The following is a 16,506-nucleotide window of genomic DNA, read 5'->3' as shown; positions in this document are numbered from 1 at the left end:
TGTCCAAGACTGAGCTCCTTATCTTCCCTCCCAAATCCTGTCCTCTCCCTGACTTTCCCGTCACTGTGGACGCCACTACCATCGTTCCCATCTCACAAGCCCGCAACCATGGTGTCATCCTTGACTCTGCTCTCTCATTCACCCCACACATCCAATCCGTCACCTAAACCTGACGGTGTCACCTTCAAAACATCGCCACAATCCGCCCTTTCCGTTCCATCCAAACCACTACCTTGTTGGTACAATCTCTCACCCTATCCCGACTGGATTACTGCATCAGCCTCCTTTCTGATCTCCCATCTTCCTGACTCTCCCCGCTTCAGTCTATATTTCATTCTGCTGCCCAGATTATCTTTCTACAGAAACGCTCTGAGCATGTCACTCCCTTCCTCAAAAATCCCCAGTGGTTGCCTGTCAACCTACGAATCAAGCAAAAACTCCTCACTCTCGGCTTCAAAGCTCTCCAACACCTCGCCCCTCTTACCTCACCTCCCTTTTTTCCTTCTTTCCTTCTACAGCCCAGGCCACAAACTCCGCTCCTCTGCTGCCGCTAACCTCCTCACTGTGCCTCGTTCTCGCCTGTCCCGCTGTCGGCCCCTGTCCCACGTCCTCCCTCCCTGGAATACCCTCCCTCCACACATTCGCCAAACTAGCTCCCTTCCTCTCTTCAAAGCCCTACTGAGAGTTCACCTCCTCCAGAAGGCCTTCCCAGACTAGCCCCCCCTTTTTCCTCTGCTCCTCCTCCCCTCCCCATTACCCCCACTTCTCCCTCTGCCTTACCCCTTTCCCCTCCCCATAGCACTTGTGTATATTTAGGCATATTTATTAACATATTTATTTTTTAATGATGTGTATATTTCTACAGTTCTATTTATTTTGATGATATTAACACCTGTCTACTTGTTTTGTTTTGTTGTCTGTCTCCCCTTTCTAGACTGTGAGCCTGTTGTTGGGTAGGGACTGTCTCTGTCTGTTGCCGAATTGTAGTTTCCAAGCACTTAGTACAGTGCTGTGCACACAGCGCTCAGTAAATACGATTGAGTGAATGAATGAATGAAGTACATGAAACAGCATGGCCTAGTGTTGAGAACACAGGCCTGAGAGTCAGAAGGTCATGGGTTCTAATCCCAGCTCCACCACTTGCCTGCTGTGTGACCTTGGGCATGTCACTTAACTTCTCTGTGCTTCAGTTACCTCATCTGTAAAATGGGGCTTAAATCCTGCTCCCTCCTACTTAGACTCTGAGCCCCGTGTGGAATAGGGATTGTGTCCAACTTGCCTAGGGGCAAGAGCCCAGCCTTGGATGTCAAAGAATGTGGGTTCTTGTCTGCTGCTGTGTGACCTCGGGCAATTCACTTCACTTCTCTGGGCCTCAGTTACCTCATCTGTTAAATGGGGATTAAAACTGTGAGCCCCGAGTGGGACAACCTGATTGCCTTGTACCTACCCCAGTACTTAGAACCATGCATGGCACTTAACAAATACTCTAATTATAATTATTATTACTCCAGCACTTAGTACAGTTCTTAGCACATAGTAAGCACTTAAATGCCCTAAAAAACCCTCTCTATTCTCTACCATTCCCACATCAATAATTTATTTGAATGTTTGTCTCCCACTCTAGACTGAAGTTCCTTTTGGGCAGGGAATGTGTCTCTCAACTCTATTGTATTGTTCTTTCTCAAACACCTAGTACAGTGTTCAGCACACAGCTAGCACTCAGTAAATACCACTGACTGATAGATGAAGTTCAGGACTAGTTTCTTTTGATAAAAAAATCTTGGGAGGAGCACATAGTCTTAGCACTCAATCCTGTTTTCTTCAGCTATTTTCTCAAAAGCTCTACCTAATTTTAGGGTTTCATCTCTTCCGATTCCAAGTCTTATATACTTTCTCTTAGTATATAAGGACTTTATATTCCTGATTGAAACTGCTCTATCAGAGAAAAATATGATCTTCCCAGTCCAGAAGAATTCGTCTGTAAGATTTAAAGACCATTCATGTAGAGGCTTTATGATCATTTAATGATCCCAAAGAAATTAAACAGTTTTTGACAACACAACTCTGGGTTACTTGTAAGCTTATATTTTAACTCAACCCAAAATAGGTCTGTTTATTTTGAGAAACAGCAGTTCATTCCTTGAGCCCCTCTGGGTTCTCTGGAAGGGTTTATCAATTTAGAATAAGATACAGTCATATACAACATCAGATTTCCTTTGTTCAAAACCAAAATGAGTGCTTTGTAAGTATGGGAAGCAGCGTGGCCTAGCGAATAGAGCGCAGACCTGGGGTCAGAGGACCTGGGTTCTAATCCTGTTTCTGCCACTTGTCTGATGTGTGACCGTGGGCAAGCCACATCACTTCTCTATGCCTAAGTTACCACATTTGTAAAATGGGGATTGAGACTCAGCCCAACATCGAACAGGGACTGTGTCAAATCGATTTGCTTGTGTCCACCTCAGAGCTTAGTACAGTACCTGGAACATAGTAAAAGTGAAACATATCACATTCATCATCGTCAAGTCACTTAAACTTCTCTGTGCCTAGGTTACCTCATTTGTAAGATGGGGATTGATTGTGAAACCCTGTGTGGGACAGAGATTTTGTCCAACCTGATTATCCTATATCTAACCCAGCACTTTGTACAGTACCTGACACATAGTAAGCACTTAACAAATACCTTTTTAATAAAAGGATTTCCCAAGATTTTGTATTTGACCATGTGAACTGGATGGGAGAAAGGGGTAAATGCAAATTTCATCAGATTATGGGCTGGGGAAACCACTGGTCTGAGCTGGTATTGGCTTTGTTTATTTGCTCCCTGTCTCTCAGCTGAAATTTACATCACTGTCATAGAAGCGCCCCGTCAGTCATAGGGCTTTTATTGTTCTCTCTTCCTTTTGATGACTGTCTCATACGCTGTCATGACTGAAAAATAAATCCCATCACTGGAAGTGGAGCAGCTGGGGAATGTTTTCCTCCTTAGCATCTGATTATTTCGTTTCTCTCATGTGAAGGCCATCGACAGAGGTATTGCCTTTGAACTTATTTACACCCCAGCCATCAGAGACTCTACGATGAGAAGATATACCATCTCCAATGCCCTTAGTCTGATGCAGATCTGCAAAGGAAAGGTATGATAACACTCCTCTCCTCTCTTCCCCTCCCCTCTCCCTGCCCATGACCTGTCTTGCCCGCAGAACTGACTTCTGAGAAAAGACAGTGTAAAGTAAATCAGTTCATAAAAAAAATATCCATTAGAAGCTGGTTCTGTGGAGATCCCTTCAGAGTGGATCTCTGCTTCAGTAAACTCCCATAGGACTCTGGGTGTTTTCACCTCAGATGGAGCATCTTCGGCTAAAACGTAACCCTGACTGTTGTGATTATTTGCTCTGCTGGCATGAGCATTTGAGTAAGGTCTATCTTACTCAAGCAACGTGGCTCAGTGGAAAGAGCCTGGGCTTTGGAGTCAGAGGTCATGGGTTCTAATTCCGCCCCGCCACATGTCTGCTGTGTGACCTTGGGCAAGTCACTTAACTTCTCTGTGCCTCAGTTACCTCATCTGTAAAATGGGGATTAAGCCTGTGAGCCCCCCGTGGAACAACCTGATCACCTTGTAACCTCCTCAGCGCTTAGAACAGTGCTTTGCACATAGTAAGCCCTTAATAAATACCATTATTATTATTATCTTGGGCAGGTCTGGCCTACTTTCAGGCAACTGTAGCCTCCCTCCTTCTTACTTAGACTGTGAGCCCCATGTGGGGCGGGGAATGTGTCCAACCCGATTTGCTTGTATCCACGCTGTAGAGAAGCAGCATGGCTCAGTGGAAAGAGCACGGGCTTGGGAGTCAGAGGTCATGGGTTCTAATCCCGGCCCCGCCACTTGTCAGCTGTGTGACTATGGGCAAGTCACTTCACTTCTCTGGGCCTCAGTTACCTCATCTGTAAAACGGGGATGAAGACTGCGAGCCCCATGTGGAACAACCCATTTACCTTGTATCCTCCCCAGCACTTAGAACAGTGCTTTGCACATAGTAAGCGCTTAACAAATGCTATTATTATTATTATTATCCACCCCAGCTCTTGGTACTGTGCCTAGCACATATTAAGTGCTTAACAAATACCATAATTATTATTCTACTGAGGTAGCTACTAGCGAGTACATCCTAAACCATGCCTGCGATGACATTTCCCATAGGGCTTTGAGACTTTGCACCACCATGAGAGGGCAAACTCACAGATTCTACCAGCCCAGTTTTTCAGTTTCATGTCCCACCTCCTTGTCTTCACCGGCTGCCTCCATTTCCTTTCTGATGTCTCTCCAAAAAAGTGTCGATGGTCTGAAAATAATAATAATAATAATGGCATTTATTAAGCACTTACTATGTGCAAAGCACTCTTCTAAGTGCTGGAGAGGTTACAAGGTGATCAGGTTGTCCCATGGGGAGCTCACAGTCTTAACCCCCATTTTACAGGTGAGGTAACTGAGGCACAGAGAAGTTAAGTGATGTGCTCAAAGTCACACAGCTGACAGTTGGCGGAGCCGGTATTTGAACCCATGACCTCTGACTCCAAAGCCCATGCTCTTTCCACTGAGCCACGCTGCTTCTTAATGGCAAAAATGGTCCTTCCTTATTGACTGATAATGATCCTTTTTCTATGGTTTTCCCTTTGAGTTCTTTCCTTCTGGGTGTGAAACTTGGCATTTCCTTTCATGTAAATTCTGGGCTTCTCTCTTCCCTCTACTACTCTCTTAGTTGTCTTATCTTTAGTAGAAAGGAGGCTGGGTTACAGCGAAGTCTTACGCTGCACTGTTGGTATTAGAACATTCTTCAATTTCTTTGTGACATTTATCTAAGGTTAATATTGATCTTTTCTCGTTTTGTAGAATGTAATTCTGTCTAGTGCTGCAGAAAGGGTAAGTCTGGCATTTAGTGTTTTTCTTTTCAGTGTTTTGATCTGTTAGAGATTGGGTTCTGCAAAAGCACATTATAAAGAACAATGCTCAACAGGCAGTTTTGGCATTTTCCAAAGAAGTGCTGTTTTCTCTTTTCCTTCGTAGTGAAATGGCTTCTAGTTTGTTTTTAATGAGTTGAACTTCTGTTTATAGCCTCAGAGCTCAGGAGCCCATTAGCATGCTGACAACTCCTGGTATTTGTACTATTTAGTCCTGCTCCTGTATTTTGGCTGGAATCATTATGGAGTGATTGTTAATCATAACTGCATTTAAGAAGCAGCATGACCTTGTGGAAAGAGCATAGGATCTAATCCCGGCTCCACCATTTGTTTGTTGCATGTTACTGGGCAAGTCACTTAACTTCTCTGTGCCTCCTGTGGCAATTAAGACTGAACTGTGTCGGACAGGGACTCTGTGTCCTACCTAGTTATCTTGTATCTACTCCAGCGCGGAGAAAAGTGCCTGCCACATAGTAAGCACTTAGCAAATACTATTAAAAAACTGTAAATGCTATATTTCTTTTTGGCTAGCTTAAATTGAGAAAATGTTCTATTTTTTCCCATGTGTGTTTGTATCTTAGCCTTTAGAAATACGAGGACCTTATGATGTGGCTAATCTGTATCCTTTTCTGAATATGATGTTGTTGGGACTGATCTTTGAAATTTCACTTTAAAGGGCTGAGAACAGTTTTTCCTTGAATCTCTCAGCTCTTTAAGTTCATTGGACAGGCTAATTGACTCTAAGCAATCGTTTCTATTGGTTTGTTTTATAGGGGACACATTATTTCTCCATTATGACATTTCCTGTGAATAGAGAAGAGTCAAAAGGCATGAACTTCAGTTCAGTTTCTGGTGAAATTCTATTTCATCATTTAAAGGAAGTCAATTCAAAAGAGAAACCCCAGACTTTCATTCATTTTGGGGATTTGTATTATCTGGTTTCTCCAGGTAGTTAGACTCTTTTAGGGGTTATTGTACCATAGCTGAGAGCAGACGTATTTTCTGAGAGGCTTCACCCGTGTGCTTTGGGAGCTCTGGCGGAAACTCCGTTGAGAATTCTGTGCGCTCCAGCGTGGGTGAGGGGGACGCTGGTGGGAGTTCATTCATTCATTCATTCATTGAATCATATTTATTGAATGCTTATTGTGTGCAGAGCACTGTACTAAGTGCTTGGAAAGTACAATTCGGCAACAAATAGAGACAATCCCTGCCCAGCAGTGGGCTCACGTTCTAGAAGGGGGAGACACAACAAAGCACACAAAAAACAAGTGGACAGGCATCAACAGCATCAATATAAATAAGTAGAATTATAGATACATACACATCATTATGGGAGCTCCAATGTGAGCTCTGGTGGGGTCTCTGGATCTGGTGGGAGCCTCAGTGGAGGCTCTGGTGAACTCTGGTGGGATCTGTGGAGGAGGTGGGGGTCTCTGGTGGGAGGTCTGGTGGGAGTCCCTGTGGTAACCTGGGTTTCCACTGTGAAGAACTGGCATTAAGAATTGCAAGTTTGCTAGCTCTGAGTCACCGGCTCGGGCAGATCCGTCTCCTTGGCTGTGTAGAGATGAAATCCTCAACGAACGGGACAGAGGGCTTTTGTTTGGTCTGTCTGAAAATGATGCCAAGGCAGCAGTGTCCACCAACTGCAGAGCGGCCCTTCTTCATGGCGGTGAGATATCACTGTTTAATGTTTGTTCTAAGTGTGTTTCCTTCTCTGTTTAGGGATCCTTAATTCTCTCATGATTTCCCCCCCATCAAATCCTGGGGGCACACATTTCCTGGAAGTATTTTACTGGGATTAGCGTTTCCTCAGGCTCTTAGAGAACAGAATTTTCTCCCTGACATGTACTTTACTTGGATTTGAGTTTTGAAGGCTGCTCTGCCTTGCAGTATTTCCTCCCCAAATGGATGATGGAATTCAGGTGTCTTGAGAAACAGCATGGCTTAATGGATAGAGCCTGGGCCTGGGAGTTGAGGACGTGGGTTCAAAGCTTGGCTGCTGTGTGAACTTGAGCAAGTCATTTAACTTTTTTGTGCTTCAGTTCCCCCTAAAATGGGGATTAAGGCTCTGAGCCCCATTTGGGACAGGGACTGTGTGCAACCTAATTAACTTGTATCTATCCCAGCATTTAGAATTAATAAATTAATCAATAATAGTATGTGTTAAGCACTTAATATGTGCTAAGCACTCTTCTAAGTGCTAGGGTAGATACGAGGTAATCGGGTTGTCCCACGTGGTGTTCATAGTCAGTCAATCAATCGTATTTATTGAGCGCTTACTGTGTGCAGAGCACTGTACTAAGCGCTGGGAAGTACAAGTTGGCAACATATAGAGACAGTCCCTACCCAACAGTGGGCTCACAGTCTAAAAGGGGGAGACAGAGAACAAAACCAAACATACTAACAAAATAATCCCCATTTTACAGATGAGATAACTGAGGTACAGAGAAGTGAAGTGACTTGCTCAAGGTCACACAGCAGGCAAGTGGCAGAGTTGGGATTAGAACCCATGACCTTCAGAATCCCAGGCCCCCTCTCTATCCACTACGCCATGTGGCATATAGTAAGTGCTTAACAAGTACCATAATTATTATTATTACTATTATTATTATTGAAACCATTTTCTTTGTAGTTTTTCTTGTGGTAAAACCCTGCATTGCTCGCTCCTGGGTCAGGGACTATAAAAGAAGGTGAATGCCCAGATTTTAAACAATGAAAATTTAGTTTCAAATCAGGATCTTGCACACTCAGTCATTCTCTGCTGTTTCTTTGGTATGAGCCGTTATGAATAGCAGAGGGCGAGAAGCAGATGAATTCACAGGACTGAGACAGTGACTGAAACCTGGCTATTTTATTTGCAGAATACATTGACTATCAATAGAATTGTACGTTATATGATGTTCACAGGTAATTGGACTTGTGTACCATCCATCTCAATATCAGCAGGTCCATTAGCATGCTTGCCTGTCTTAATATGTGGTTTTTGTTTGGTGAATACTGTTTAATTTTTGAACTCTGAATCAAGCCGTGCATTCTATACATAAATTGGTTTTTCTAATCTAAGGGCATGTCGTCACTGTCGTGACTGCTTTGGGAAGACCAATAACTTCCCCTACTTCTCAGCAATGAATTTGGGTATTTGACCCAAGTAGAATTTTTATTTCTGAAAAACACATCAGTAACTAATATGTTTATGGATATATTTACCACCTTTAGACTATAAGTTAATTATGGGCAGGGAGCACATCTGTTAATTCTGCTGTATTGTACTCTCCCAAATGCTTAGTATAGTGCTCTGCACATAGTAAGCATGCAGTAAATACCATTGATTGACACATTTGTAACTGCTGCACTGAAGTATGAGCTTATCACTCACTTCAGGCAGTATGTGTAGCAAACATTCAAATGCTAGATGCTATAGGATTCTTCCAGTGATTGCTGATACATGCAATTCTAAAATGTTTATTGATTCCCTGCACAAATGGGAAGCCCAGGGACTTCTATAGGCTAGTTACTAAATGCAGAGTTTCCATTTATTGAGAAATGCCGGCTGAATTTATTTGACACTGACGTGGTCGCTAGATGACCCTGACATGGGACAGGGACTGTGTCCAACCTGATTTACCTCTGTCCATCCCAGCACTTAGTATAGTACCTGGCACATAGTAGGCAATTAACAAATACCGCAATTATTATGATCAGTATTATCATTATTCGATTGTGAACTCCTTGAGGGCAGAGATTGTTTACCAGCTGTATGATATTCTCCCAAGCTCATCAGGATCTTGCACACTAAGTCATTCTCTGCTGTTTCTTTGGTATAAGCCACTATGAATAGCAGAGGGTGAGAGGCAGATGAATTCACAGGATCCAGACAGTGACTGAAACCTGGCTATTTTTTTGCAGAATAAATTGACTATACATAGAATTGTATGTTATTTACTCTCCCAAGCCTCTAGTTCAATGCCCTGCACAGAGTAAGCACTCAGCAAATGCTATGATTGATTGATTGGTTATTCTGGCCCAAGGTTATAATCATTTAATGAGGGCCCCATGGTAATCTCATCCATCTGATTGTTTTCTATCTGCCCCAGTGCTTGACACATGTTAGAGAAGCAGCATGGCATAGTGACTAGAGCACGGGCTTGGGAGTCAGAACGTCATGGGTTTATCCCCGCTCTGTTTGTCTGCTGTGTGACCTTGGGGAAGTCATTTCACTTCTCTGGCCCTCAGTTACCTCATCTGGAAAATGGGGGTTGAATCTGTGAGCTCCACATGGGATAGGGACAGTGTCCAACCCAATTTGCTTGTATCCATCCCAGAGCCTAGTACAGTGCCTGGCACTTAGTAAGTGCTTAACAAATACTACAATTATTATTATTGTTACATATTTAATACCGTTATTATTATCATTACTATAACTATTAACACGATAAACTAATCCTCTCCCCATGCTAAATACCTATCAGCTGCGAACTAGGGAAGGTCAGATATTCTCCCAAGCGCTTAGTACAGTGCTCTGCACATAGTAAGTACTCAATAAGGACCATTGATGATAAAAATTCAGAAAACTGCTAACTCTAGTTTTGTCCTCAGACAAGCCCTTACCTGATTTGGTTTATTGTCAACATTTAATTGTTATTTTTGATTATCCAAGTTAGCCTCCATTCAGGTGACCTGAGTTCTGTAATTACAGTGGTAGAAGTAGAGACGCCTGTGTACTTTATCGTATTTACTGGGTACTTAATTGTGCATAGAGCCCTGTGCTAAGTGCTTGGGAGAGTACAGTATAATAGAGTCGACAGACACATCCCCTGCCCACAGTGAGCTGACTTTATGAGGGGAAAGATTCTCTGTGTCCTTTTGTGTTTGCGTGATGCAGTTGGTTTTCCAACTATTCAGGAAAGACAGAGATGAATCAGGGAGCTCAGCAGGAGGACATTTATTTTGGAAATAAATGCTAGATGAACCCGATGAGGCAGCGGAAACGATTTGGGAAGTGATCAGAGAGGCTAATGATGTTCAGGTTTCCTTTCTCAGTAGTTGTAAAGTCCAGGTTTATGGGCGGCGGCAAATAAAGGAGCCAGATGGTTTCCAGAAGCTCACCACAGGAGCAGCAGGGACCACGGAGGAAGGAACTGTAATCCATTGTGGAGCGGAGGAGTTGGCCAAAGTACATAAATGGCCTCAAACAGTCCAATCAGTTGTGCGATGACTTTGTTTCCCTTGGGATTCCCGTCACTAGTCTGACAGTGTAGGGCGGATCACCTTCTCTCCGAGGCCGAGTCTGGGAGAAACTTCCACGTCACCTCCTAATGGGCCTTCAGTCAGTCAGTGGTATTTATTGAGTGCTTACTGTGTGCAGAGTACTGTATTTTTACAGTGCCTGGGAAAATGCAATACACTAGACTTGGTAGGCATGATCCCTGACCTCAAGGAAATTACAGTGTAGCCGGGGAGGACAGACACAAAGTTACAAAGATCTGAACAAAAGAGCGATTATGGGAGATCCAAGTACCCAAATACTTAGGGGCTTTAGGGGATGTGGACTCTAGACTGTAAGCTCGTTGTGGGCAGGGAGCATGTCTGTTTACTGTTATACTGTACTCCCCCAAGTGCTTCGTACAGTGCTGTTTGCACAGTAAGTACTCGAATGTGGTCAAATGAAATAAATACGATTGAACGACTAAAATGCACAGGTGATGCAGTAGGATGGGAAGATGAAAGATTAGTCAGGGAAAGCTTCCTAGAGGAGATGTGATTTTTAACAGGGCTCTGAAGGTGGGGAGAAGAGTGGTCTGTCGGATGTAACGGGGGAAAGAAGGCGTGAGTAAATTGCAAGAGAGACGAGAAGAAGATGAGTAGGTTGGCGTTAGAGGAGCGAAGTGAGCCGGCTGGACTGAAGTCGGGCAGGAATGAGGATGTGGAGTGGAGAGCCAGCTAAGGGGCACCAGATCTCCCCCTGGCACAGTGGGACCAGTGGAAGCAACTGTGGGAGTAGTGATTGCCTCCTTGTGCAGCTCAGCATGTAACACCTCACAGTCTCCTGGGAGGTTTTCTAGGAATGTCCGGTATCCTGACCAGCTTGTGATGAAATACTCTCAGGTGGGAGCAGTTGTGACCGAACAGAGCTCCAGCCTGGAAGTCAGAGTACCTAGATTCTAATCCCGGCTCTGCTGCTTGCCTGCTGTGTGACCTTGGGCAACTCATTTCTCTGGGCCTCAGTTATCTGTAAAATGGGTATCCAGTGCCTGTTCGCCCTTCTACTTAGACTGCGTGGGATGGGGACAGTGTCACGTGACTCGTAAGTGCTTACTAGACCCCATCATTATTACTAATGACCTTGGGGGAATCCACATATGGGCTGGAGATGGCCAAACTGCCCCATCTATTTGGGGTTTCTTAGACTGGTGGTAGTATGGTACTTTATTGATAATTGCATTGTGCTGAGCACTGTGTTAGAAGCAGGGGCGAAGGTGAAATCTGTGAAATGGGACCCTGCCCCAGCTCATCTCACAGTCTTGGTGGGAGAGAAAAGCTACTTAAGAAAGAGAAGTAAATTACAGGCAGAACACAAAGTTTAGAAGCAGTAAAAAAACAACAATCGAAAGCAAGCGGAATGGAAAGTATGTGACTGAAGCAGCAAGGTGCCTAGTGGAAAGAGCAAAGGCCTGGGACTCAGAAGCCCTGGGTTCTGATCCCAGCTTTGTCATTCGCCTGACGCGAGTGACCTAAGCAAATCACTTAACTTCTTTGCCTCCACTTCCTTATCTGTAAAATGGGGTTAAAATACCTGCCTTCCTTTACCTTAGACTGTGAGCCCCATGTGGGACAGGATCTAATCTGATTATAACTTCTCCATGTTCAGTTCAATACTTGGCACATAGTCAATAATAATAATCAATCAATCGTATTTATTGAGCGCTTACTGTGTGCAGAGCACTGTACTAAGAGCTTGGGAAGTACAAGTTGGCAACATATAGAGACAGTCCCTACCCAACAATGGGCTCACAGTCTAAAACTATAATAATAATGATGGCATTTATTAAGGGCTTACTATGTGCAAAGCACTGTTCTAAGCTCTGGGGAGGTTACAAGGTGATCAGGTTGTTCCACGGGGGGCTCACAGTCTTAATCCCCATTTGACAGATGAGGTACTGAGGCACAGAGAAGTTAAGTGACTTGCCCAAAGTCACACAGCTCACAATTGGCGGAGCTGGGATTTGAACCCATGACCTCTGACTCCAAAGCCCGTGCTCTTTCCACTGAGCTACGCTGCCACAGTGATCATTACTCTCATTTTGGGAGAATACAGTACAACGGGATTAGCGGCCGCGTGCCCTGCCCATAACGGGTGGACAGTTTAGAGGAAGAGACAGACATTAATAGAAATGAATGAGTTAAGTTGTAATAAACAGCTCTTGGGGGAGCAGTCGTGGTACCCTTCCAATCTCCAAGCACAGTCCTGGGTTTCAAACCACAGCCGCCTCTCCAACACATTGACGCTTCCAGAGGTTCGGAGTTTGCAGGTCCCCGGAGTTCCTGATGTCTGGTTCCTGCCAGGGTGGCATCTGGGCCCCTACGAAGACTAGCTGGGGGAAGACAACTGTTTGGACTCCAACTGGGGGCTCCTTTCACCCCCAAAGGCAGACGCCGTCTTTAATCCATGGGGTGGCTCGCCTGGAAAGGATGGGTCCAAGTCCTCCCCATCCCCACCCTCGCCTCCCTGTCTACTCGGAGTTGTTGGGGGATGAACAGCCCCACAACTTGAGGCAACAGAGGTGTTAGGGTGTCTGCCCCTCCTTTGGGGTTGCATGATAGGTACGTGCAGTTGCATGAAAGAATTCTGGTGTCGCAGCATATGATGATCTTGTCTCAGGAGCTGTAAGACACCAATCAATCAATAGTATTTATCGAGCACTTACTGTGTGGAAAGCATGGTACTAAGCACTTGGGAGAATGTAATAAAGCAAGTAGACACCATTCGTGCTTATGGACTAGAGGGGGAGATAGACATTATTTTAATTACAGATTACGGAAATGGCAGAGTATAAGGATATGTACACTTAAGTGCTCTGAGGCTGGAGGCTGGGTTTAACACTAAAGTGCTTAAGAAGCAGCGTGGTTTAGTGGAAAGAGCCCGGGCTTGGGAGTCAGAGGTCATGGGTTCTAATCCCTGCCCTGCAACTTGTCAACTGTGTGACTTTGGTCAAGTCACTTCACTTCTCTGGGCCTCAGTTACCTCATCTGGAAAATGGGGATTTAGACTGTGAGCCCCACATGGGACAACATGATGACCTTGTAGCTACCACAGCGCTTAGAACAGTGCTTGGCACATAGTAAGCGCTTAACACATATCATCATTGTTGTTATTATCATTATTAAGAGGTACAGCCCCATTGCATAGATGACAGAAGGGAAAGAGGAATGGGTCCCACAGTTAGAGGATGGGAGGCAGAGGATGAGCTGGTGAAACAGACTGAGAAAGAGCCGCTAAAGAGATAAGAGGAGAACCAGGAGAAGACACTTGTCAGTGAAGCCAAGGTTGGATAAGGTTTCCAGGAGAAGGGTGGTCCACAGTGTCGAAGGCACCTGAGCAGTTGAGGGCTATGATGGAGTAGAGGCTGTTGGAGGTCAGGGAAATGTTACCAAAGTTGTCCAGTCACTGGTATTTGTTGAGCTCTTACTTTGTGCAGAGCTCTGTACTAAGTGCTTGGGAGAGAGTCAAATCCCAGCTCCATCACTTATCTGCTGTGTGCCCTGGGGCAAGTCACTTCATTTCTCTGGGCCTCACTGACCTCTTCTGTAAAATGGGGATTGAGACTGTCAGCCCCACGTGGGACAGGGTCTTTGTCCAACACAATTTGCTTGTGTCCACCTCAGTGCTCAGTACAGTGCCTGACACATAATAAGCCCTCAACAAATACCATCATTATAATTATTACAGTGCAACAGAGTTGGTAGATACGTTCCCTTCCCACAAGGAGCTTAGATTTTGAGCAGACATCTGCCTCCGCCCCGCCCTCCCCAGCACTAGAGACACTTTTATTGCATTTTTGCTTGCCCTTAAATGTAAGCAGCTAGTCCCAGGACCCATTAAATCGTCTCCCCTTTATTCCAGAAACTAGGAAGACTGCTTTTGGCATCGTCCACACGGTGAAGAAGCCGCAGACGTCTGAAGATGTTGACGCTGGTCCAGCCTGCAAGAGAGCCAAGTGTGAAGATTGAAAAGAATCTCTTGGGCTCCTTCAGGCCACCCTTCCTCTCTGCCACTGCACGAATCATCAGCCTTCTCAAGAGTTCGTACTTAGCTTGTGAAGGAATCAATATTTTTGCAAAACTTTACTGTTTTATGCAAGTAAGAAAGCGAATGTAATTTAGGCGTTCATCAGTAAAAATTTGATAGTGAATTTATTATGGAGAAAGAAGAAATAGACTCATTCCTTCTGAACATGAAAAATTATAGGAGGGGCGGGGGTTACTGGGATGAGAAAATGTTGCAATTTATTAAATGGTTTTCCTAAGCAGAATGTGAAAATTTCCACGTTTTTCTCCTGACTAAGCTTCTCAGTTCTAAACTTCCACATTTTTCTCCTGACTAAGCTCCTCATTTCTACTGTCTACAATAATCTGTACCAGGCTTTGGGATAGGGTAAAATAGTGCCTAATGAACAATAATACTATTTATTTTTATACTGCATCTATTCCAGAATTCTCTGAAGAAAAATTAAAACTTGCATTGTGTTAAACTCCTAAATAATCTTGTTCATTTCCCCCCTCCCGACCCATCCAAACCAATTTTTTTTTTTAACCTTACTTCATATCAGCTTCCCCACCTCCCATCCATAATGCTTTGGATAGATCCAGGTGAGCCCCTGTAGAGTGGGAGCAGAAGAAACAGTGGGGAACTTAGAGTGGGAATCAGGGTTCTCAAAGTACTTTTTGAAGCATTTCATAATTTCATAATGAGAAGCAGCATGCTCTAGTGGGCAGAGCACATCACAGGCTTGGGAGCCAAGAGGTCCTATGTTCTAATCCTGGCTCTGCCACATAAAAATGATAATAATAATAATAATAATAATAGTAAATAATTGTGGTATTTGTCTCCCAACAGACATAAGGACCTGAATTCTAATCCTGATTCCACCACTTATAATAATGTTGGCATTTGTTAAGCGCTTACTATGTGCAAAGCACTGTTCTAAGTGCTGGGGGGGATACAAAGTGATCAGGTTGTCACATGTGGGGTTCACAGTCTTAATCCCCATTTTACAGATGAGGTAACTGAGGCTCAGAGAAGTTAAATGACTTGCCCAAGGTCACACAGCAGACGTGGCGGAGCTGGGATTCGAACCCATGACCTCTGATTCCAAAGCCCGGGCTCTTTCCACTGAGCCACACTGCACCACTTGTCTGCTGTGTGACGGTGACCAAGTCACTTCACTTCTCTGAGTCTGTTACCTCATCTGTAAAATGGGACTTAAGACTGTGAGTCCCATGTGGGACAGGCAGGGACTGTACCCCACCCAATATGCTTGTATCCACCCCAGTGCTTAGTACAGTGCCTGGCACATAGCAAGCGCATAAGAAATACTGCTATTTTTTTGTCCTAATTCTGGTTGTGCCACTTAGCGCTGTGTAACTTTGAGCAGGTCACTTAACTTCTCTGTTTCTCAGTTCCCTCATCTGCAAACTGGGGATCAGTACCTGTTTTCCCTCCTACTTAAGACTGTGAGCCCCACCTGGGACCTGATTATTTTGTATCTACCCCAACACTTAGTACAGTGCTTAGCACGTAGTAAGTACTTAACTAATGCCACAGTTATTGTTATGATTATTGCTATTAGTCCAGGAGCACAGGTGTTTGCCCCCATAAGTTGCTCTTTGGCAGTGTAAATCCCGTTCAGCAGACAGTTGACTCGGAGAAATGGTGCTAAAGTGGAAGTAAGAACCAGAAACCTTTTTGGCAAAAGTGCCTGAATGCTTCAGTGAGAGAAAGCTCCTTCCACAATCAAGCTGTCTTAGATCAGAAAGCCTCAAGTGATGGGAACATGAAACTTGAGTAGGTGGAGGAAGATAAATTATGTAAGATTGCCATTTTGGGTCCAGCACTTTGTCTCCAACGGTGACGGGAAACCATGTCAGAACAGTACGATCCTTACCTTCCCCGTCGCCCATATTCGAGGAGAGATGGAACTCCCCAGCATCCTGCACACTAAGCGCTCAATAGATACCATTGATTTACTGATTAATCGATCCCTAATTTTCCTCTAATCCATTCTAGACCTAATGTCGCTGGATTGATCTAAGTCTTTTCTCGAGAGGTGGCGTGGCCCAAGGGATAGAACTCGGGCCTGGAAGTCAGAAGACCTGGGTTCTAATCCTGACTCCACCGCTTGTCTGCTATGATGTTGGGCAAGTCACTTTTCTGTGCCTCAGTCTCCCCGTACGTAAAATGGGGATTAAATCCTTCTCCCTCCTGATTAGACTGTGAGCCCCATGTGGGACAGGGGCTGTATCTGCCTTGATTGTCTGCTACCCCAGTGCTTA

The 16,506-nt window shown here is 44.5% G+C and overlaps 1 protein-coding gene across 1 annotated transcript in view; it reads left to right on the top strand.

Annotated features, from left to right (window-relative positions):
* The window catches only part of RPP30 (ribonuclease P/MRP subunit p30), a 31,946-nt gene extending 17,233 nt beyond the window's left edge, over positions 1-14,713 (top strand). The window contains exons 7-11 of the mRNA XM_038744353.1: positions 3,018-3,134; positions 4,889-4,918; positions 5,538-5,575; positions 6,546-6,625; positions 14,078-14,713. Coding sequence (XP_038600281.1) covers positions 3,018-3,134; positions 4,889-4,918; positions 5,538-5,575; positions 6,546-6,625; positions 14,078-14,184 — 372 coding nt within the window. The 3' untranslated portion in view covers positions 14,185-14,713. The remainder of the gene's footprint in view (positions 1-3,017; positions 3,135-4,888; positions 4,919-5,537; positions 5,576-6,545; positions 6,626-14,077) is intronic.
* Positions 14,714-16,506: the final 1,793 nt, after the last annotated feature.

This window comes from Tachyglossus aculeatus, chromosome 3 (genome assembly GCF_015852505.1).
Source record: "Tachyglossus aculeatus isolate mTacAcu1 chromosome 3, mTacAcu1.pri, whole genome shotgun sequence".
NCBI classification, from domain to species: domain Eukaryota; kingdom Metazoa; phylum Chordata; class Mammalia; order Monotremata; family Tachyglossidae; genus Tachyglossus; species Tachyglossus aculeatus.
Note: the sequence above shows the minus strand (reverse complement) of the source record. Positions and strands in the feature narration are given on the sequence as shown.